Genomic DNA, 24,921 nt, shown 5'->3' with positions numbered 1-24,921 from the left:
CACAGCAGAGAGGGTCCCCAGCCACCCGCTGGGCCTGGAAGGGGCGTTGGTACATAGCACAGCAGAGAGGGCCCCAGCCACCCGCTGGGCCTGGAAGGAGGCGCTTGTACATAGCACAGCACAGAGGGCCCCCAGCTACCCGCTAGACCTGGAAGGAGGTGCTGGTACATAGCACAGCAGAGAGGGTCTCCAGCCACCCGCTGGGCCTGTAAGTGGGCGCTGGTACATAGCACAGCACCGAAGGCCACCAGCCACCCGCTGGGCCTGGAAGAGGAGACGCTGACGACAGCTCAGCAGAGACGAGCCCAGGGTGGAAGAAGAAGTGATGACACACAGCACAGAGTGCGCCCAGTGGTCCAACTAGGCGGGAATGAGACATTAAGACTACCAGGGGACCTTTACTCGTGCTCTGGAGCAGGAATCAATCTGCCTGTGCACTATGAAGGTCGCTAACGCTGGTCGTCATTTTGACAAAAAGAGAGGGCTCATAAGGGACCACTCCAATCCCGAAGAGCGGTAACACGGAATAGACGTTGTCTCCTTTATCGGAAGAAAATAGGCAGATAGTGTGTTTTGCACTTTCCTATGGAGCATCCCCCCAACAAGTGACAGGAGGATGTATTGAGGATGTAAGGCGACTCAGTGAATGTTGAACTCAGTGGACATTAAGGCATCTTTCAGCTAAGCTGCCACTTAATTTTCTGTGCTATGCAACTAACCATTTTAACTCTGCAACAGGCTACTGAAGTACTAGGTATGACATTCAATGACACCAACTAACTAAAATGACCAATTATTATTGTCTGACTAACTATCCTAACATTGTAACCATAAGCACACTAACTCTCCAACTCTTTACCGTTACTAACTATATGTACATATTTAAAACTGCAACTATACTGAGTAACTCATTTATCTTAGAAACAATACTAATTAAGTAATTCTAAGTATAACGTGATTATTAAAAACTAAGTTGACTGTCACTGTACAATGACCTTGGAACTTTACTATTTTTGTAATCGTGGTAACTGTATTTATACAAACTTTTATGACTGCTTTTCAGCTCTGCATCTGTATTACCTGCGTAACGTTCTGAACTATATAAATATGTAACAAAAGCAATTGTGCACCGCCATTAACACTATAACTAAACTATTTAGCTGTAACAGTGATGTAAGGATAAGATGTAAATCTGCAACTATGAATGCTATGTACCTATCAACCTCAGTTATAGTACTATGTACTTACACCACCTCTGATCGCTAATAATAGTAACTTTGCAGCTATACTAGTAGTTCTAGAACTATACTATTTAGCTAACTATCACAAATCGATAACCCATTAGGTAACTTAAACTATAACTCTGTGACAAAGGGAACCACGTAACTAACCATCAAAACCATAGCTACACAAATTCTGTGACTGTGGTATAATATCTATCTGTAATTATTGTACGTAATTCTGCACCTAAACTTACTCTTAACATTACTATATGTTTGTACCTTTGCAGAAATCCTAATGGTGTAAATATACTAGCTGTGTAATTACTATCACACTCTGTAACTTATACCAAGCAAGTACAACTAAACCAGATATGCAAACTTTGCAACCAACTATAACAGCTTAGGTTAGCCAATGTATATCTTTAACCATTTTAATGCTGTAAACAAATAAGTGTGAAAGTGTAACGACTGTAACTCTTTAACAATGCTTCCTACCTCTGTGATTATATCTGCAGCTACATCAGCCACATACTTATAATAACTGTAATTAAAAGATGTAACTAGGAAACTATACAAACTTTGAAACTCTACCTACTCCATTAGGAACACATTAGCTTTCCAGCTATTGTAACAATTTATTTTATACCGTTTAACTTTTCTAACTGCAAGCAACTGCTACACGTGCAAGGGTACTAAATATGTGTAGTGCAAGGTCCAGGAGCTCTCCAGTTTTGGGATACAAGTTTTCGGTTTAAGAACGCGAGCAGAGTTATCCCTGTAGTATTATGATTCACACAGTTACTTCAAAAATTAGTACTGTAATGCGGTGCTGCTGGCTTTGCCGCTGCAATGATACGGCATATTGGATAGAATATTAATTGAACAATATTTTATGGCTACACCGCATAGGGCGGACTGGCCTTAACTCAAAATAAGCATTAACTGTGAAACGGAGAAGGTGAGTTCGTGGCGTTCATTTGCTATGCCATTGTGTCACAATATAGCACTCCAAGTATACATTTAGAACACAAAGAGAGAGCTGAGGCATAAGTGTTAAAATCCTGAGTCACTGATTTCGGATCCGTGCACATTGAGGCCTACAGAAGGAACTTGCTGTTGCAGACAATACCCTAGAGAGGTGGATTATCCGCAAGCAGGGTTCAGTGCTGGAGAAGGGTGGCTGGTGGGAGGGAAGAGGCGGCTGACGCACAGGGCCGCATGTTTGTATAGATATTCACAGTGATAGAAAAGGGAACCGAATAAATCCCACGTCTCATATGGGAGGGAAAGGGGAACGGGATTACCATCAATGCAGGTATAGTAACCGTGTAACTTTGTGAACTATGTAGTGTGAAATTATTAAGTATAATAATGTTATACCTTTACCAACTACCCAATATATCTTTCACTTTAGTATGACATTATAGGGACTATAGCGCATAATGACCTTATTACATAGAATTACAACATAACTGTACTAACTATCCAACTCTACTGATGACCGAAACATTTACAGTCTGGTGAACTCACCCCTATCCTGTCTAAAATAAGAGACACTTTTTTTTTCGTCAGAAAATCAGGATTGCTCAGGCAAATCTACACAAGTGGTACATTTCCGCTGGCCTTCCTACCCTTACTCCTGCAAGCTTGGTGGGGGGTGCTGTGTTCCGAATCAGTACATCTGCATATCACATTTGTTCTTTCTTATCCCCACCAGGAAAACATTTTACAGGCGCACAGCCAGCAATGCAAACTTTAGTATCACGAGGCCGCATTCATAGAAGCTTTCTTCTGTGGCAAACTCCGGAATCGCTATTACATCAAGGCCACGAAGGGCCCTTAGTTGATTGTAGTAGGGAATATCGAATCCCAAATATTGACAGGACAGAACATCGTTACCACAATATCGAGGGACAAAATATCGGAAGAGGGAGGAAGGTTTTGCTAGTCTTAACTCCACCTCCATTTACCTGGACGTTATATATATCCCCAAGGTGCATATATGTACAGGTAGCTATACAAACTGTATTGAAACGTACGTTGTGATATTTTGTACATTAACGTTGTTGTAACGATATTCATTCCCATCAGCATTTGGGATTCGATATTCTCCTCCTACAATACTAAGCTTGTTTCATAGGAGCATAAAGTACCCCGAGTACCTGTCATTGCTTAGTCCCCACAAAACCACTAGTACCTCCTTTCCACATCGCACCTGTGCATTGTTCGTCAAATTCCTACCAGTGCCAGCTTCCTGTACTGCCAAACAATGACAGTTCGTCTCACACAGTTTACCCGTGCCAGCTCCTCACACTGTTAACCAGTGTCAGCTTCCTCATTGCTTATCAATGCCATCTTCTTATACTGCCTACTAATGCCATGTTTGCACACTACCCATAAGTGCTTACATCTTACAATGTTAACCAGTGCCAACTTTCCACACTGCCTATCAGTGCTGGGCCACTGCTACTGCCTACCGGTGCCAGCTTCTTACAGTGCTTGCGAGGGTCCCCTGCGAGGACTGGCCGCAAGTGATGCATTATTGTACTGTCCACCAATGCCAGCTTCTTACACTCCCAGGGTCCACTGCTTACTCTGATCCCACCAGTATTGATTCGCTCCCGTAATCCGCGTAAAACGCGCGCGGAGCGTGGAAGGGACGAATCTCCCAGATAAAAAGGCGAAAATAGGCGTAGACACCACCGCGAAAGCAAAGAGCGGGACAGAGCTACTTGGGGCAGGCTTCCTGTTTTGATCTTGGACAGATCTTTAGACTGGAGCCAGAAGTGACTATTTAATCAGAGATGGGATCGGAGAGCGCGAAGGCAGCGATTTCACTTAAGTTTATAAAGTGCGGCTTTACAATCAGCCGTTCCCATCAAGCATAGAAACGGGGGGGCTAAGCACTGTGCAGCTGTTAAGGGACAACTGGTTCTCGCTTCTGCTGCTCACCACCCCCTTTACACCTCCTCGGCAGACAGAACAAAGAACGAGGGGTCGTGAATACAGCGTGTCTGCACCCGCTGAGCTACCTGCCACACGCACACCGGCACAATTTAAGCTTAATACAGCAATAGCAGGAGGCGAAAGGAAGAGGGGGCGAATGAAGCGAGATGGCTACATGACAGTCGTGGCGCAGACTCCACGCCAGGGAGAGAAGTGGGGCCACGAGGGACCTCGACGGGATGCAGTGGCTGACACTAATAATCTCACTTTTGGATTAGCTAAACATGAGAGCAGAATAAACGAATTTACCAGCAAAATTAAACCATATTGCCTTGTTAAGAGTCGAACCCATAACGTGCAAATCACTCAAAAGATTAAGGATGTTTAACTCACTGAGTCATTCTTGCATCACAGATGACGCAGATGTTATTAAACTGGTCACTGTGGCAGGAAGGAAGACACGTGGAGTGGACATCTGCAGAATAAACTAACCATTATATGTGCACATCTGGACTGTCGTGTCCAGTTCGACAGGTAACTGTTGTAATCGAGGATTCAGTGATACGGTTTATGCTCGAGTACCGTGTCCAGTCTGGCAGGCTGTCGCAGTAGTATTGTGTCCTGAAGATCTGAGCAGCGCCGGACTGGCCTCTAGGGCCATCCAGTAGTGCCCGTAGGGCTGGTCAGAGAGGTCAGTGTTTGGGGCGGTTTTTGGCCGGTGTTGTGGTCTTGTGGGTCGGTTATAATGTTGATTTCTCTAATATCACCACAAAACATGCATCTAGCAAGCACAAATGCATGCAGACCCCCATATTTGAAACAACTATACAATGTTGTTTTACAAGTTCAAAACGGACTCAATTTGGAAATGAGGGCCACATTTTTAGTTACCCGATTTGCTAATGAGGCCACTTATTTTGCTTCCTGAGCCTATTTTCTGTAGCAGTCCGACACTACGCATGAGAATTGAGTACTGTGTCCAGTACAGCAATGAGCGTATTGTACCTAGCGCTGCAGGCCACTCCGAAATATTCTTAGGACTAATCTGGAGTATTCTGTCCAAAATCAAAATACACAGTTGGTTGAGAACGGTGTCTAGTTCTGCAACTCACACCTGAGTACAGCGTCCATCTGGCCACACCTGAATACCGAGCCAGTTCTGAAGGCCACATCCAGATTATTGTGTCCAGTTCTGCATGCCACCTCGTGAGTATTGTGTCCTGTTCTAATATTCTATAGTGGGGTGCCCAATCTTCAATATGGCGGCCAGTCGTGGCTGCCACAACTGGATCATTGGGTCCAGTTCTGCCCGCCACATTGGGAGCATGGTATCCATGGCATGCAACTAGCATGTAAGTGGTCAGTTGTGGGTGTCACGTCTATGGTACAGTGTCCAGTTCGGCAGGCTCTAACTGGATTATGGTGTCCTGTTCTAACATTCTATAGAGCATGGAGCCTAACTGTAAGTTAATATCTACAATATGGCGGCCAGTCATGGCTGCTACACCTGGATCATTGGGTGCAGTTCTGCAGGCCGCACTGGGAGTACGATGCCCATGGCGTGCATAAAGTGGGCAGTTGTGGGTGCCATATCTTTAGTACTGTGTGCACTTCTGCAGGCCTTATCGGGTAGTATAGTGTCCTAACTTTAAATGTTCCTCTGGCATATGACGGCCAGTCGTGGCAGCTACATCTGGATCACTGTGTCCAGTTCTGCAAGCCCTATCGGGAGTAAAGAGTGTCCCCCTCCAATATTCTGGACCATCGAGCCCAGCTTTCATTTCACATCTGACAGGTGGTGGCCATCTGTAGGGAGCAGAGCCAGAGCATTGAGCGCACTTCTGCAGCCACATATGGACTTGTGTGGTCATGCCTTGAGCTCACATCTGGAGCACTCTGCGCCCCGCTCCGAAGACCGCACCTTTAGAAGGAGTGAAGCAGATTAGACACAGTCTGAAACATGTTCTTTCTTAAATTCGCACACCAGGGAGACGAGGGAGCCACAATAAAGAGCGACCTTTATATGTCTGGGGGCATGCACGCAGCCACATGCGGGCATGTTCCGGGATCCGGGGGTGCACGTGGCTAGGCATACACCTTTCCGTGCACGTGAGGGGTGCAGAGAGCAGGAAATGCAACACAAACCGGCCGGTGACAGGCACTTTGATGCACTATAATAATTAAGGGTGAAAGAAGGGAACGCGCGTTCACTGTGCAGTTGTTGTGTTTTCGTACACGTTTGTGTTACCCACCAACTCTTGTTCTGCAACTAGTATATTTGGTCTGTTTTCTCGGGTGAAAGCAGTACCCACGCGAACCCAATCGGTTCGTTCGTTATGTTTGGAAAAACTTTCAGATAAGTAGTATAACTTTGAGCAGGAAAGGAAAGTTGCCTGATTAAGCAAGCTAGAGAGAAGACACGACGTGTACAAGATCAAACAACGAAAGGGTGGAGCCGAGCCTCGAAGAAGCCACTAGCTCGGCATTCAGTGCCTCCAATGGAAAAGCGTGCCCTCTACCAACACTGGGTGGGGTGGTGTATCCAGAGAGACCGCTACGTCTACTGACATTATCAATAAGATTAAACTCTTCAGTGTCCTCTCGTTTCTCCATTCTCTTGGTCTGCTGAAGTGCGCCCTTCCCAATCTGAACTTCAAAGCCTCTGCCCTTGTCCGTGTATGCCCCTCCCATTGCCTGTAATCGCCACCATACTGCGCCCCCCCCAACCCCCCCTCCCTCCCCTCCCCCCCCCCCCCCCCCCCCCAGGCTACCATTCGCCCACTCTCAGAACTTAGATAGCTGCGTTGTAAAGTGTGGCTCTGTTTGTTATCCAAGGCTTGAGCCCAGGAACGCAACGAGCTCACACAATACTTTATGTGTGCCCGTCGGAACGGCACACCTCACTCTGATGTGCACCGTGAAAGTGGGCTCAGTACTCCAGATGCGCACCTTGGGACCGCACATTACTTTAGACTAGTGACACCCACAGCTGGGCCCAATACTCCAGATATTTACTTTAGAGCTGGATACATCACTCTATGTGTGCACTATGGAAATGGACACATCAATGGAAGTGGAAACAACTACTGATGTGCACCTCATAACAGGGTACAACGCGTAAGTGGCCTCCACAGCTGGCTGTAATACGTACAACGAGACAAAAAGAACACTGCTGAGACAGGCACTGCATTGCAGATGCTCACCTGAGGCTGGACACAATAGCTTAGACATAGCTGACACGGCTAGATCCCATTCTCAACCTAGAACGGGACACTACAGCCCACATGTGCCCCCTAAAACTCTATTCCAGTGAAAGACCAACAAACGTGTACAGTATTATAAATCCCCTCCTTTCTATCTGTGAACATCAACACCCCTTCTGATGGTCCTAGCAAACGTGGACCCAGGCTGACATCAGTATATAATTTGTGTTATGATAAACCGTACACGTTTAGGTTTTAAGTGACAATAGACCATGTATATAGCTCACACCACAAACTGAAGCACCTCTAACCGCTGCAACACGCTGTATACATAATTGAGTAGGTTTTATTTTCCCTTACCCGGAAGGTAGAAAGGCACAGTCGACCCTGCTGGAATTAGAACTGTGCACTGCGGGCCCCTTAAATCGCCAAAGCAGATGCTAAACCCACTGGGCTATTTTACCTCAATGGACACTTACTCCAGATCCAAATACCTATAAAGGGTGATTGCAATTTAAATACGTCTATCGTTTTTCATACGCACACGCAACCAAGTTTTTGTCAATAAAAGTACACTTCGAAAAACAAAAACGATAATCAAAAAGGTAAAAAAAAAGTTATACTATAAGACTGCGGGTCATACAAGAATTGTAAACGTGAATGTAAATATAAGCGGCGCTCCCTCCTCGATCAATATATGAACCACTTTCCACTCCGGGCCCGACGACTAAAAACAAAACACACTTCATACAAAATGACAATGCAAAACCATATATAAAAGCCCACCTGGATTAGGAGCAAGCCCCATAGGGGCAGTAGGGTTGCCTTCCTCAGCTCCATGCCGGCTTCACTTTGAGTCCACTGTCACCTACGCCGCCAGCTCGTGCAGCTAAAAGGTTCTCTAGAGCAGCTCTTCTTCGTAGGCGGTGGGGGTGCCCCACGGCCAACTAAAGGCCTCGCACTCACAAGCGACCAACACCCTTCTTCTGAAGAGTCCCGCTATCCACCCTATAGGTTGTTTAAAGAGGAAATCAGCTCTTAAAGCGTAAAGGCGGCCTTCTATGCGCTGTGGTAAGGGCAGCCGGGTACAATGAGCCGCTACAGATCGAGCTGCAAGGCCCGAACACACGTCTGAAATGTTGGGACCGGGTCCGAACTCCTTCCAGAGACGCTACGAGGGACCTCACTGTGTTTTTTAAGTTCCCCAAAGTCCGTCTCGAGTCCTTCTCGCTAAACTGTCCTCCTCCCGAGATCTTCTCGTTTTAGAGTCCAGGGGCTGGAAGAGGGAACATCGACACCCGGTAGGGTCCGAGCACCGGGCGGCAGGAAGGAGAGTGAACACGGACCGTGCATCAAGTCGAACGTGCACCAAACAGTTCGTCGGCCCTTTTCAACCAATCGCTGTTCAAGAAAATCTTCTGTAATTTGGGCGAGCCCCTAATCCAGAAATGATCCTATTATGGAAAATCAATGAGCCTCCAGTCTGAGGGGGCTGATGCCTTCCTCCTCCTCCGGTGAGCAGCTGAGCCCCTTGAAATGGCAGCTGCAGCTCCCTGTCCCTCCTTCCTGCACACTCCGTCTCCTTCCCTCCCGGCAGATTTGTGTGAGGTGCCACCACCCCCTGCGCGGCCTTAAAAACCCCGCCCCAGCCGCTCTCCAGACATGAAAGAGGGGAAGACAAAGCAGCAGGAGGAGGAGGGGCCGGGGGAGCATCACGAACAAAGAGTAAATCACACCCTTGAGCCTTTTTAAAAAAAAGCGGACAAGTTGTGGGCGGGGACGCCACCGGGCCGCCTGATTGGGCGGTAGATGGGACAGTCGGGGCCTGTTTGCAGTCTCTGATTGAGCGAGGAAGGGTGATGCATCTGTAAGGGTCGGTACTGACCACTCGCTCTGAACAGAATAAAAGGGGAGGGTCTTCCTGCAATTTTTGGGATTTACAATCTAGGTGCTTGTATGACATTTGCATCTGAAAAAGGTCGAGGAGTGCAGCGGAGGATGTCTCTCTGTTGTCACGGGCCTTTGTTGATGGGACGAGGGGTGCAGGGAGGCCTCTGATCATTTTACCTCAGCCCAACCTGGAACATCCTTTGGGGCGGAGGGGCAGAGGATGAAAGGACGTGAGGACAGCTTGACCCATTGCTGTTTTGAGGGGACTGGCTGCAGACGCTCCGCACTAAAAGCCCCCCCCCCCCCCTTCAGGTTGACCCTTTGTCTGAGCTGCCTAGCCCTCGGTCTATAACACTACCGAAGAGGCAAAACACAATACAAGTTATTTTCTTAAATGATATCCGTGTCAGAAACTGATGGGCTTAGTGGTGTGAGAACGAGGCTATTATTATTATTATTGTTCTCATTATATAATATTACTATTAAATAATAATACTCTCAATAGTAATATCAATACTGCTACTAATAATATAATTATTAGTTTTATTTATGGGCTCCATTGGAATTCCTTATTATAAACAATTGGATAGAAATGCAGTTATTCGTTGCTGTGACGTGCACCACTGAGGGGCTCTGCAAGACCCTGTCAGCGCGGCACCTGCCCCCCCTCTCTGCTCCATCAAGCACAGAGAGCACGGGTTCGGCGCTGAAGGGGCGAGGAGACACACCAGCTTGTGAGGGTGACAGTGGACCAAATCTTTTTTAAATATGTTTTATTAAGTTTTTTTACATCTTTATAGTGCGTCCACAGATTCCACTTACAATCACCACAATCAATAACAAATGAATACAATAAATTAAAAATGCATACATTTAAACAATATAAAACTAAATGAGTGCAAACAAAATACATTATAAAGAATACAAATGGATCAATTTATCACAAGAAAGCACCCAAAAACATAATTAAAAGATAGACATTCACGGTAGGAGGGTTAAAAAATGGTAAAGTGCTTCTTCCTGCGTTGCTTAGAATATTTCATCAGGTAGGGGGAGGTTTCAAAAGAGGGTGGTGTGAGTGGCTGGTCCTATTTTTTCAAATTAGCCTGATAGGTGATAAATGCGGAGTGGTGGGGAGTAAATGCAGTGGGATGGGAAGGAGGAGGCATTGCAGGAGGCCTGCCATTATTATTTTAAAATATTTGTGAAAGTAAGTGAAGGTAATGCTGAGGGTGGTGTGGGAGCCTGGCATTTTTCCATTTTTAAACATTGCCTCATTAGCAGCGGCGACTACTCCATAGTAGCTCTGCTTCTGCTGCAGCTAATGGGCAGGAGGCCCTGCCACAGGACCCACAGGCCACCAGCACCCCACCTGCCGCAGAAGCTGAACCACCCCACAAACATTCCCTGCGACCCAGACACCTGCCAAGACCAAAACCACCGCCAGGAAATGAGACCCTCCTGAATGTCCCCCTTGTGTCCCACCTTGTCCACTTTGAACTGCCTTTGCTCCACTTCCAATGGCCCCTTGGACACTGGAACAGTTCTACAAACAGACTGGAACAATACCCTGGACTTTCCTCAACCATCACCCCATTCCATTGCACTTTTCCGTCAATAATTTGCACTACAATAAACTTTTGAACACAACCTAAGTAAAAGTGTTTTATGTGATGAAAATGTGCATATATGGAAAAAGTCACATCATGTGCAAATTATCTGAACACTCGGGGAGCATACATTTTATGACCTGTATCTGTCTGTAATAATCACATCAGTACACTATTGTCATATCACCAACATCTGCAAAATGAGAAGCCATAGGTGACAGTAAGTAGAGATGCAAAGGACATGAATGCCATCCCGCTACAGCCACATAGAAAACATCAATAATCAGAGGAATGGTCAGTTTCACTGTCTCACCTTTGTGTCATTGGAAGTACTGACGTACAACTGATGTTCTGTTGTCCACATCCTCATCCTCATTGTCCTCATGGTCCACTGCTGCCACAGGGGCATTTCCAGTCTCCTCCTGCAGATAAGGTACATGTCATCTGAGGACCAGGATGTGCAAAATGCAGCATGCCACTACCATCTGGCAGACCTTCTCGGGTGAGTAGCACAGGGATCCACCTGTCAGATGGAGGCATCTGAACCTGGCCTTTAGGAGGCCGAAGGTCCTTTCAATAATTCTCCTGGTCCTCCCATGTGCATCATTATAATGATTCTCAGCCCATGTCCTGCATTCCTCACAGTGGTCAGGAGCCATAATAGGTTTGGGTAGCCAGGGTCACCTGCAAGTATTGAGAAACAAACATAAGCCTTATACAAAGGTATTGGGTCAACACCAGAAGGCATACACTTACATACATTGGGTGGAGAGTCAGGCTCACCAATTAGCCACACCCTATGCCTCTGTAGTTGTGCCATCACATTGGGATGCTGCTATTCCTCTGGACAAAGGCATCATGCACCGACCCAGGATACTTGGCAGTGACATGGGAGATGTACTGGTCAGCCAGGCAAGCCATTTGCACATTGAGTGAGTGGAAACTCTTCAGATTCCTGAACACTTGTTCATTCTGGCAGGGGAGGGGGGAGAGGGGACAAACACAATATGTGTCCCGTCAATCGCACCAATAATATTGGGGATATGTCCCAATGCATTTAATCGGGTCTTGACTGTGCCCAAATATTCCACCTGGGGGAAAGCAATGTTGTTGCACATGTGTTTTACCAGGGCAGGCAACACTCTTGCCAGCACAATTGAGAATAGTGGCAGTGACATTCCTCCTGCCAAGCCCACTGTCACTTGCAAAGAGCCAGTTGCCAGGAAATGGAGCACTGATAGAACTTGCACAAGGGTAGGGATCCCAGTCGGATGTCGGATAGCTGATATCAGGTCAGGCTCCAACTGGGCACACAGCTCTGTGATTGTGGCCCTGTCCACTCTATAGGTGAATATAATGTGCCTGTCCTCCAGTGTAGCTAAGTCCACGAGGGGTCTGTACACAGGGGTATGTCTCCATCTCCTATTCATCTGAGGTGGTAGGTACCTAAGGGACACAAGAGTGAATAGGCTGTCACAATTTGAACAGCTAAACCACAACAGCAGTCCACATCGTGCAATTAGGTATTGGAACAGTGTAAATTTCAAAGTATGTGCCTATTTATCCAGTGACGCAGCAATTATCGAAAGGCCTGTTCACCCCCCCGAAATGGCGACTGCCTGTCCTGTCTGGAGGGAGAGGTGGAAGTGAGGTAATTCCGCCCACGTTGGGCATTGTGGCGGTAGGCGGTTGTGAACTGCAGTGCAATTTCTTAATGGCTAATATTGGGCCCTATGCAATAGAGTGGCCAATGGGGATGTACGCTGGCAGTGACGGTGTACACCGCCGCGGACGTGACCGCCATTTTCTAAATCATTCCTCACTTGTTTCTTGACCTTCAACAGGAGAAGACCTACACTGCATGTGCTGCTGTGACCTGTGTCTGGAACCTACCATGGCCCGTGTGACCGGGGAAAGGGGCCCAGCCTTCTCTTCGGAGGAGTTGGAGCAACTGGTGGATGGGGTCCTACCCCAATACGGACTGCTGTATGGGCCTCCAGGCCAACAGGTAAGTACACTGTGGGCACGATGCATGTGGCATGGATGCATGGAGATGTGTGTGAAGGCATTGTGTAAGGGGGGATTATCTGTTGGTGGTGTACATGTCGTGCACTGGGCAATGTGTGTGCCTATGGTGATGGAAACGGGTAAGGTGGGCCAAGTGTGTGACAGCCTGGACTGTTAGTTTAAGGGTGTTCTCCTGTCTTTATTGCCTCTGCAGGTCAGCGCCCATCAAAAGAAGGGAATATGATATGCCAACGCCAAGGAGGTGCGGACCCTGGGGGTCTATGGCAGGCTGAGCACCCACTGTCAGAAACGGTGGGAGGACCTGAGATTCTAGGCACGGAAGTCTGCGGAGGCCCAGCTATGGATGGCCTCCCAATGAGGAAGGGGTGCCGTTGGACCCTGACCCCCCAGATGGCCCGCATACTGGCAGTGGTGTACCCTGAGCTGGATGGGCGCTTGAGGGTATCACAGCAGCCACAAGGGGGTGACTACAGTAGATATCATTACAAATTTTGGCTGGTGGGGTGGTATCCGGGTGGGGGTTGTGGGTCAGTGGGTACCCCTAAGGCCAGGCCAGACATTGCAACGTGGGTCCTCTGAAGGGCAATGGTTGCATGGCAAATACAGGTAACCTAGCTTGTTAGTAGTCACTTCCAGGCAGGGCATCGTGGGTCCCAGGTGTGCTGCAGTTGGCAGTGTGTGCTTCTCATCATGCCTTGATGACTAGCCATATCACTGGTAGTGCAATGCATATTGTGTAGGCCTGTTCCCTATGTGTGAGGGAGCTGTGTACGCCAACGGTGGTGTTAGTGCAGTCATTGACCCAGTGTATCCTTTGTCTCTCCTCCCCCCTTTCTTGTTTTCTTATCCTGTCCTCGTGTGCATTAGTATTATCTGGTGGAGGAGCAGGGGCACCGGTGACAGAGGGAGCTGCATCCCACATGACCCTGGAGGCAGAGTCCACCAATGCAGAGGGAACCAGTGGGACGGAGGGCGAGGGGAGCACCACAGCGGAGACTGGAGGGGACAAAACAGACTTTGATGCCTCCTCCGATGGGAGCTCTCTGGTGGTGGCGGACACCTCTGTGACCACCCCAGCTGCAGGTACAGCCGCCACCCCCGTACCAGCACAGCTCTCCCAGTAGCCCCTCAGCTTGTTGCCCGTGCCCGCTCACCCAGGAGGGTGGGCATCTCCTTCGCCCTAGGCACCTCAGGCTCTGCCCCAGTGAGCCCTGCTGCTCTGAGTGAGGAGGCTATTGACTTCCTGAGATCCATCTCTGTAGGACAGTCAACCATTGTGAATGCCATCCAGGGGCTGGCATCCCAGATGAATCAATGCAATGCATTCCTGGAGGGCATTCACAGTGGATTGGCGGCCCAACAGAGATCGAGTCAGGCTCTGGCCTCCTCTTTGATGGCAGCCATTGTCCCTGTTTCTACTGTCCCCTCTCCAACTACCACTTCCTAGTCCCACTTCCCTCAACCCCAACCCATCACAGGCACACATACAGACACAAGGGAACACACAAGAGTGGCACAGGCAAACACAAGCACCACACTTCATCCCACAGGCACTCACACAAACACCATACAATTGCAGACACAACAACATCCACTGCCTCCACTGTCTCCCCCTCCTCCTCCTCCTCCTACTCCTCCACCTCCTTCCCAGTCATGTCCACACTCACACCTGCATGCACTACATCAACATCCACTACCAGCATCACTACACCAAGCAGAACACACACCTCACTGGCAGACACCTCCACAACAACCATGCACGCGTCCCCTGTGTCCTCTCCCACTGTGTCTGTCCCCCTCCAAGGGACACAGACGCAAGCACTCAGACACCAAACAGCCATCCACCTCACATTAGCATACAGCCCATGCACCTGAACACGAATCCAGCAGACATACCCCTCCAACAACCACTCCCTCATACTCCACACCCAATACTCCTCCCTCCTCCTACCCCAACGTCCCTAAAAAGTTTTTCCTGGCTCAACTTGACCTTTTCCCTACCCCTCCCCCCATCTTGCACGTTTGGGCAGGGTACCAAGGACACAGCCCAGCACCTCAGCTAAATAGTTCACGGGGACAGTGGTAGCACCACCTGCTCGTGGTGGTAAGGATACCATACCTACAACACAGAAGGGGAAGAAGCCAGCACCACCAGGGAAGAAGGGGAACGGGGATGTATCAGCTGTGAAGAAGGGGAAGGGGCTTGCACCAGCTGTGAAGAATGCGAAGGAGCCTGCACCACCAGGCAGAGAGGGGAGGAGCCCATCCACTCCTACCAGGAAGGGTAAAGGATCGACGACCCATGGACAGGAGGAGACAAAGCACTCTACGCCAGCGGAAGCTGTGTGGCGAACACCGCCACCACCACCAGCTGTCATTGGGCCCCCACCACCAGCTGTGGAAGTGGAGCCATCAGGGAGTGCAGGATCTGCCCAGGAGGCTCCTCCAAACACCACCACAACAATGCAGCCAGCAGACAGTGCAGGGGCTTCCCAGGAGGCTCCTCCAACCACCACCACAATGCAACCAGCGGACAGTGCATGGGCTGCCCAGGAGGCTCCTCCAACCACCACCACAGTGCAGCCATCACCACCAGCGGACGCCATGTAGGCCACCTACCAGGGGCTGCTGTGCGGGCTGCCCCCTCCAGAACCAGTGGGCAAGTCACCCACTTGAGAGACTGTGGCCTTGCACTCCCCAGGACAAAGCAATGGGCATGTTGCCCCCTCCAGAACCAGTTGGCAAGTCACCCACCTGAGAGACTGTGGCCTTGCACTTCCTAGTACAAAGCAATGGGCATGTTGCCCCCTCCAGAACCAGTGGGCAAGTCACCCACCTGAGAGATTGTGGCCTTGCCCTCCCCAGGACAAAGCAATGGAGCATGTTGCCCCATCCAGGACCAGTGGGCAAGTCACCCACCTGAGAGACTGTGGCCTTGTATTTCCCAGGACAAAGCAATTGGCATGTTGCCCTATCCAGAACCAGTGGGGACGTTCCCGTATTCGGCTGAGGTGCCCCCCCACATTCCCCTGAGGTGCCTTGGCACTTGCAAAACGATGCCCCTGCAGTGTTCTCTCCGACTGTGTCAGGAAATAGGTTGGTCCTTGGACTGTTTCCTGTGGCCTTTTGTGCCCTCATGACTTTGGACTAGGCATTGGCCCTATATGGACATTTGTATATATTTGGTTTGTGTGGTGGATTTTGCTATGCTAATACATTGTCGTTAATCCAGCATTATGGTCCGTGCTTTATTATGCTGTGTCGTGTGCCTTTCGTTTATGTGTGCAGCTGGTTGTGTGTATGGTGTGTGTGTTGTGTGTGTGTGTGTGTTTGTGTCACGCTCGTTTTCCTCCCACCCTCCCTTGTGTGCTAGGCGGCTGTACTCACCATCGTCGTCTTCGTCGGCGTTGGTGTTCCAGGTGGAGCATGAGGTAGAAGATCATCAGGAAGACTTGCAGTTCGGGTTCTATGGCGGTGTGGTTCTTCCCTGTGTCTCCAATGGTGAGTCCTTTCACTTCTGAGCTCTGTTTCCACCAGGCTTTGGATGGCGTTGGTACCACCCAGAAAAGGTGGCGTTTTCCTGTATCATAATATGGTGGGCAGTACTTTGCCTCCCGTCGGTGTTGACGGCTAACACCGTGGAGACTGTTGGTGTGGTACATTGGCTGTCAATCGGAGTTCTCACCACCATGGTCATAATTTGGCAGAACTTACCACCAGCCTGTTGGAGGTATTACTGCCACTTTATCACTCACCGCCAGGGTCATAATGAGGGCCAGAGTCACGGGCACCAAGAGACAATAGACAAGTTCACATGGACAACAGCACAAGCAATGCTGTGGCCACAATCCTCAATGCCAATATCAATGCAAAATATCACACATTGCATGCACAACCTTTATTTATTATGGGATTCAAAATTGAAGCAAATAATTGTGCAAAAGACTTAGGCTAAGAACATTTCTGATTCTCCAGTCCTGCTTGCATAGCCAGTCTCTTTCTCAGCTAACGCGAGTTTGTTCACACTGCCCTGGATTTCAGCACTTTCTTAAGGCAAGAAAAGTATCATTCCCACATGTAATCACTACTAAATGTGCCAGCCATGATGGATGGGAACTTTGGAATTTGCAAGTCGGCTCAGATAGTGCATACCCTGTAGAAAAAGAGGACAATATTGACAAAAAACAACAGTTGACTGTGGGTGACCCTCATGACATGGGGCCAGTTGACAATACAGTCCACTCTCTCACAAAGCCTTTGACAGGAGGCTAGCAGAAATATGCATCTCTGTTGACATAAAGTAACCTGTGTAAAGTGCATATTCATCCCAAGGGGTCTTTGGATACTATTGGCAGTTTGGTATTGTTACGAAACTCAATGATATTCCTTTTTTTAACTGAAGATGGTAAACGTTTGAGTGGACATTATAGGCTTCAAATATTTATCAAGGGATCTGAACAGATCCCGACTTTGGATGCATCAGTCCATTGTGCAAACTTTCACAGATTTCAGTACAACATTTATGTTGAAAAGTGCTTGTTCCACCCCTTAATTATATGGTTGTTCAGCAAAGAATATGTTAAAACAGTCCACTAAAATTATGGACATTGTGCTAAAAATATTGGTACTTAAGATGGAAAGTATGACAGTCCTGCTGAAAAATATAGCAGCCCTTCTATAAAGCATTAGGCAAGTCCCATGAAGAGTACAGCAGCCCAGCAGAGAAGTATCAGCTGTTTTTTGGGAGTCCTTCCAAGACGTTTAAATTATGTCCATGCAAAGAACAACATTATTACCATGTTCTGTTGATACTACCCATTAGATGGATGGCTGCGCTCCAGAAGACCAACTGTGCTGTCTCAATAAATGGTTGTGAAATCTGAATATCGAATCCAGAATATCGCGGCATGCCAATATCAAGGACAAAATATCAAAAAGTAAGTAATTATAGATTTTGCACATATATTCCCTGAAAAAAACAAAGGTTACATAGACGTTATAGCTAAGTTCCGGTTTTACCCACAAAAACCATGGAAATTCAGCAGTTATGGTTCTTTTTATATTTCTCCTTACATTACGACACTATGGCCCTCATTATGACCCTGGTGGGCGGGGGAGAAGTGGCGGTAATTCCACCAACAGGCCGGCGGTGGAATCATGACCATGGCGGTTACCGCTATGGTCCTCTGCCACTTCTCCACTCCGGTCTCCAGCCCGGCAGCCGTCACCAGACTGCCGGTGGTATCAGGACCCTGCAATACTGCCATGGATTTCGTGTGGTTTGGAACCGCCACAAAATCCATGGCGGTAGGCACTATCAGTGCCAGGGAATTCCTTCCCTGGCACTGATAGGGGTCTCCTCCACCTCCCTCCCCCTCCCAAGTCCCCCCCACACCCCTCACCCCCCTGCCAAATCCCAAAGGTGGCAGGACCCCCCTCCCCATCCCCACCCTCAACATGCACATACACACACCCCTACATGCACACATACACTACAACAACACATACCCGCACACATACATACAGACCTGCACACAGACTGACCTGCATACATTTCCCATACATACAACACCCCCGTATGAATACATGCAGTCACACACCTCCTCTACATACACATACGCACACCCCCATGCACGCACACAACACCCCCCCACCCCCTCCCCTAATGGACAATCAACTTACCTTGTCCGTTGATCCTCCGGGAGGGGACGGGGTCCATGGGGGCTGCTCTGCCTCCAAGTCCCCATCACCAGAACACTGCCACGCCAAATCCTGGGTTGGGATTCGGTGGGCGGTGTTCCTGATGACGGGGAGTGGAGGTGGAGCAGCCTCCACTTCCCCGCCGACCGCCAGTATGGCTGCTAACGGCTCTGCGTCTGAAAAAGGACAGAGGGCTGCCAGCAGTCATGATTCGCGGCGCGGAAACTGCCTGCCCTGGCGGTCTTCAGCACAGTTGTACCTCGGCGGTCTTGCAAAAAGACTGCTGAGGTTTAAAATGAGGGCCTATAACTTGTGGTCTAAAGTTACTTAATGGCACGGGTTATCATTGCTTCAGAAAAGTATAACTGTAAGTATAACTGCTGAATTTTTATGAATTTGAATGTCTAAAATGTGAATCTAACTAAAATGTCCCTGTAACTCTTGTTTTTTTCAGTGAGTTTTTATGGTTCCTTTTGGAAATGGCCCTTTTTGCAGGGTTATCCTCAAACTTTATGCCTTCTTCCTCCTATTTTTCTGATCTGTTTTTCCTGGTTTATTGTTTTTGCACACTTTACCACTGCTAACGTGCAAGTGCTCCCTAGGTAAACTATATTGGTGATTGGTTTATCCATGATTGGCATATTTCATTTACTAGTAAGTCCCTACTAAAGTGCACTAGAGGTGCCCAGGGCCTGTAAATCAAATGCTACTAGTGGGCCTGCAGCACAGGTTGTGCCACCCACTTGAGTAGCCCTGTGAACACGTCTCGGACCTGCCACTGCAGTGTCTGTATGTGCAGTTTTAAACTGCCAATATGACCTCACAAGTGTACCCACTTGCCAGGCCCAAACGTTCCCTTTTACTACATTTAAGGCACTCCTGTGTTAGGCCCTGGGTTGCACCATGGGCAGTGTGCAGTGTATTTAGAAGGTAAGACATGTGCTGGTGTGGTTTACATGTCCTAACAGTGAAATACTGCCAAATTTGTTTTTCACTGGTGCAAGGCCTATCTCTCTCATAGATTAACATGGGGGCTGCCTTTAAATAACTTTTAAGTGCAGTTTCCTTCTGAGAGCAGATACAGATGTGGAGTCTCTGAACTCACAATTTAAAAATACATCTTTTAGTAAAGTTGGTTTTTAAATTCTCTGTTTGAAAATGCCACTTATAGAAAGTGGGCATTTTCTTGCTTAAACCATTCTGTGCCTCTGCCTGCTTGTGTATTCCGCATCTGGGTCAGACTGACAGTTGGGCTGTTGTGAATTCCCTTATGACAATGACACAAAGGGAGCTGGGGTGTCGCCTGCATATCCTGATGGGCCATCTGGGCTAGAGAGAAGGGAGGAGTGGTCGCTTACACCTGAAAGGGCTGTGGCTGCCCTCACATAATGCAGTCTCCGACCCCCTGGTGTGTGTCCCGTGCTGCACTGGCAACATGAAGCTACTGATAACAGCCCTTCAGCAATGACGACGATGCTGCCTGCACCGTGATGAGGTGACACCGCACTTTGCAGCGTCCTGATTCACACCGCAGCCCTGGATATTTTGCATAGACCAGGTCCCACGGGATGAGAGGGGAGGAGATAGAGTTTGTAAACTTTGGCTACTGGAGTCACGGTACATCATAGAGCTGCAGACCAAGACCCCTAGTGGATTGAACAGTGCGGAGAAGTTGTGGACACACATTAGTAGGGATGGGTCACTCTTATATAATCCCTATAGTACCCATCATTCACCTATTCAGGGCTTAATATGTGAAGGACACATCTAAGAAGATTGGCTTATTTTGCCAATCTAAAATACGGAGTAATATTTGTTGAAAAAATGTCTTTAGTTTTGTATCTGTTTATCTATATTTTTGGGCAGTCATTATGCTAAAAGATGTGTAATATCTGAATTACATGGTGGTCCACGTGGAGAAGGGAAAACGTGGTTGGCATCCACTAATATGAAGGGATTAATGTTAAGTGGCTAGGTGAATCTTCTTTCATTATATACCTTGTCAGATGGCCGCCACGTTACCTACTCTGCTGAAAGCAGCTGTAAAGTATAAAGTGCATTTTCTATGTTGTAGACTTTGGTCAGCTGTCCAACGACATTGAATTATCTACTTAAATGCTGCAGCGATGCCAACAGCTTTGTCATTGACAAAGGCTGGGTGCTGAAATGCGTCTTTCAAAGTTTGTTCTGTTTAATGACAGTTAAAGAATGAATTCAGCATTGCTCTGCGAGTGAGCGACCTCGTTGGTTTGAAACGAATATATCGTAAGTCTGCCCGCAAATTCGCGGCACCCGCTGTGTCAGAGGAGCAGCGGCTTTTTGGCAGAGGTTTAGAAATGGCAAATACATTTATACAAGGTGGTCCCGTTTCTGGAGCTCTCTGGCAGCTGGTGCGAAGCGTTTCAGAGGCAGACCATTTGCCTCCACTCAATGAACTGGCCCAGTTTACTACTTTATTTCATATACTGGCACCTAAAAACTGACAGGCACAGTTGGTTAGTCCCTCTTTCATGTTAACATTTATACCTTATTGTCTCACCAGCCTGGTCTGAGGCTTCTTGGACTTGCAGTAACAACATTTAAAAACATTCAAAAGAAAGAAAAGAAAAAAACATTCCTATTCATAATGCGTGTGTGACCTTAAATAAATAAATATAGATACCTACAGTAATCTAACGTGTCGGTTAGTTGCCTGTATATGAATTAAAGTAGTACATTGGGACAGTTCTCTCTCTCTCTCTCTCCCCCCCCCTCTCTCTCTATATATATATATATATGTATATATATATGTGTGTGTTTGTGTATATATTCAGGTAACTAGATGTGGAGTAAGGAATATTAAACCTATACTTCTCTATATGCACTGACCTTTCAATATTTTGTCCATCGATATTCTCGATATTCTGTCTATGATATCGTTGTGTGTCGATATTCTTAGACTGTAGTGTAATCCACCAAATTCAAAACAGCCCTACTAAGACAGATGGTGATGTTAATTTGCATCATAACGTACCTGTGAGATATCTTCATGCACCCAATTACAATGTGGCATCTCATTTGGTATGCCTGTTGGAAAATGCTCTTACTAACGGAAGTGCATTGTCATTTCACTTATTTGTGCTTAATGATATGTTAATATATAACCTGCATAAGAACTGCTTACATGATTTACACATGATTTATTTATTATTTCACATATTAATTACACATAATTGTACACATTGTTTTATAGTTTAATTTAGTAAGCTGAATGATTTTGATTGTTTCCTGCCCAGTGGGAACCTTTAGAATGTATCATTAGAAAGAAATGTCATGTTTTATCTGTGTGAATCTTGTTAGTTAAAGCTGTTTCCCCTGTCTACCCTTGCAAGTGTTTGTCCTTTTTCTTGTTCTGAGACCGAATGCTCCTTATTTTCCTGCTCATAGAGTTACTCTTAAGAGCCAGTAAATTACTGCTCTTTCTAATCAGAATCTTTATTTGTTTTTTCTTTTGATACTATATTCATTATTTGCTGACACCTGCTGGTTCTGAATTTCCCCGAACTGCCCACGACCTTAGTTTAGCATTAGGAGTTTTCTTTGTGAAAACAACACTTTGCCTTGATTTCCACATGTTGCCTTAATAACACATTAATGGCATTTACTAAATTGAATTACTTGAACAATATTCATGTATGCTGTGAAATTTTGATTTATGCTTAATTGATTTGATTTGTGATTGTAACTTGCCTAATTATGTTAATAAACCTTTGTGATTTGCAAACTTATTCCTCTCTGTGGTTACTGTGTGGCAAAATCTGCTTCGCTGTCATAGCATTGCTATTAAATTTCTGGTTTCCGTTTCAGTTGGAGAAAAAGGTCCATCTTAGTGGACATAGCAGAGTTATGAGTTTCCGTGGTGCAAATACCATCTTCATCTATCCCACTATCACGCTGTTAACATGGTGGTTTCTAAACTACTTTTCAACTATGCTCTTTATATTTTGTCTAATACCAGAAAGTTTCAAGTATCCAGAGAGAGAGGACACCCCCACATACAAAAGACCATTACAATGTTACAGTTAAATTCTATCCTGCTTTGCCTCTTCCAAAATGCACAGTATCCCACTTTTTTTCCCCAAACATTATTTGAAGGAGAACCCCGCCCCACCCACTTCACAAACCTCTCTTTCTGGTATTCATTAGTTGTTCTGGCCTGAAGTGCTTAAAACTGTAGGTTTCCCAGAAACGCAAGTGGGAACATTTTGAAAAAAAAAACTATTTTCTTTCGACTAATGTTCCTAGGAGGATGTGCTTGAAACACCCAATATGGTAAATGTTTACCAAATTCTTTTAGGTATAGCCTACTAATAGTTTTAAAATACAAAGAGATGCTTTACACACTTTAAAATATGACAATAGTGTTACATTTTTAAGAAAATTCTGCAGAAGAATCTACTCGACTATTGCAAAAACTCTTTTACCTTGTTATTACCAGGGGCCATGTCCCCCAAAATGTTTTCTCCTCGCTACGAGCCACAGTGGTTAGCATTGGTGGCAAGACATCAAGGGCCATTTTCATGGACTTTGTGGTGCAGGGACGTGCAGCAGGTCACCTTGCTGCACTGCATCACAGGGAAAGGGAAGGTACGTGCAGTATTTAAAAGAACACCGCACATTCCTGTCCTTTCCACCATGGTGCAAGGGTGCCTTTTGCTGCATGCAGAATTGTTTTTGAGCAGGATGGGGCACCTTTCTGCACAAAAACAATCCTGAGAGAATTGTTCCTCTTTCTGTGTGTCCTACAGAATGCAGCACACATAGAAAGAGGGAAAAAAAAACAAGAAGAAATTAACATATTTCTCCTTGTTCTGCCACTCCTGGGGAGGCACGTCTTTCTGGCGCATTCCCAGGTTTACAAGTTCTTGTAAATCTGTGAATGCATCAAAATCCATCCATGTTGCATGGGAACACCCATGCAACACCCATGGAAACGCTTCCCTGGCACAGAGTAATGTGACACTGCAATTTGTGCTGCGTTACATTACTCAAGATTTATGAAGTCATGCAAGCCATGCAAAGTGGCCTTGCGTGCCTTCATAAATCCCACTTAAGATTTGTGTCGATGTTGCACCACATTTCATGGTGCAAGAGGGACGCAAACCAGGCCGTAAATATGTTCCCAAATGTGTTATTGGTACAGGGAAAATGCAGATGAGGCATATAGGGCCTCAGTACGAGTTTGGCGGTCGGACCTCCAGACCACCATGTTGGCGGTCCTAAAAAGACCGCTATGTTGCTGGTCTTCCAGACCACCCTATCACAAGTTACACAGGCAGGACCGCCGACCACCACCCAAAAAAGGAAAACCGCTGCAGCACCGAGGCCTGGAAATAGGCAGTTCAACTTCCTGTGCCGTCAGCACCACGACCAACTACTGACCTTATTACAAGCACACAGACGCCATGGCGTACCCTCATGGTGGTCCGAACCACAGTGATCCGCGGGCACCAAAGTAATACACAAAAGCACATTGGATGAATTTGAAAATAGCACAGTTGACACATATTGCCACACTGGACACACCTTCAAAGGACACTGTAAAACACACCCCTTCACAGACCACAATCCTTTGTATTTCCACTCGGAGCCAAAGAACCACGACCAGGACATATCGATTATTACATAGATTAGGCACCCCTTTTTTCACCATCCTATTGAACACCCTGCACACACATTTGTCCATTCACACCCTATTGCACTTCCCCTTTTAAGTAAGTCACTCTCACCCGTTTTTTTGTTCCACCATGTCACGTTCCAAAAATACCTGTTTTCCTGGGGATAAGTTAAGAATCATGGTAGATGAAATCATAAGAGTAGAGCTACAATTGTTTGGAGCACAAGTCCAGCATACTCCTCTCAGTAAGAAAATGGAAATGTGGAACAGGATAGTCGACAGAGTAAATGCTGTAGGAACCACCCTACGCACAAAGGAGGACATTAGGAAGAGGTGGAACAACCTCAAGGGCAAACTTCATTCCCTGGTCTCCAGGTACCAGCTACAGGCCAAGAAGACTAGCAGTGGCCCTCCCAGTGCCCCATTACAACTCCTTCCCTGGGAGGAGAGGGTTTTGGCCATCCTGCATCCTGGGGGCTTGACAGGAACACCTGGGAAAGTGGAGTCTGGTAAGTCACAACACAAACATTTTCACCAAATTTCAATGTCATGGATACCCACAGCTCACCTTTGGCCACTTTTATTGTCACTCCACTCACCAGCCCGGTGTTCACCTGTCCAAATACCTCTCTTTGGCAACTCGCAATGGAAGTGTACTCACTTGG

At 47.0% G+C, this 24,921-nt stretch overlaps 1 protein-coding gene across 1 annotated transcript in view; it reads right to left on the bottom strand.

Moving 5' to 3' along the window:
- The window catches only part of LOC138261682 (tumor necrosis factor receptor superfamily member 16-like), a 67,663-nt gene extending 58,527 nt beyond the window's left edge, over nt 1-9,136 (bottom strand). The window contains exon 1 of the mRNA XM_069210929.1: nt 8,159-9,136. Coding sequence (XP_069067030.1) covers nt 8,159-8,212 — 54 coding nt within the window. The 5' untranslated portion in view covers nt 8,213-9,136. The remainder of the gene's footprint in view (nt 1-8,158) is intronic.
- Nucleotides 9,137-24,921: the final 15,785 nt, after the last annotated feature.

The sequence above is a fragment of the Pleurodeles waltl genome, chromosome 10 (assembly GCF_031143425.1).
Source record: "Pleurodeles waltl isolate 20211129_DDA chromosome 10, aPleWal1.hap1.20221129, whole genome shotgun sequence".
NCBI lineage: Eukaryota > Metazoa > Chordata > Amphibia > Caudata > Salamandridae > Pleurodeles > Pleurodeles waltl.
This window is presented reverse-complemented; position numbering and strand designations above follow the sequence as displayed.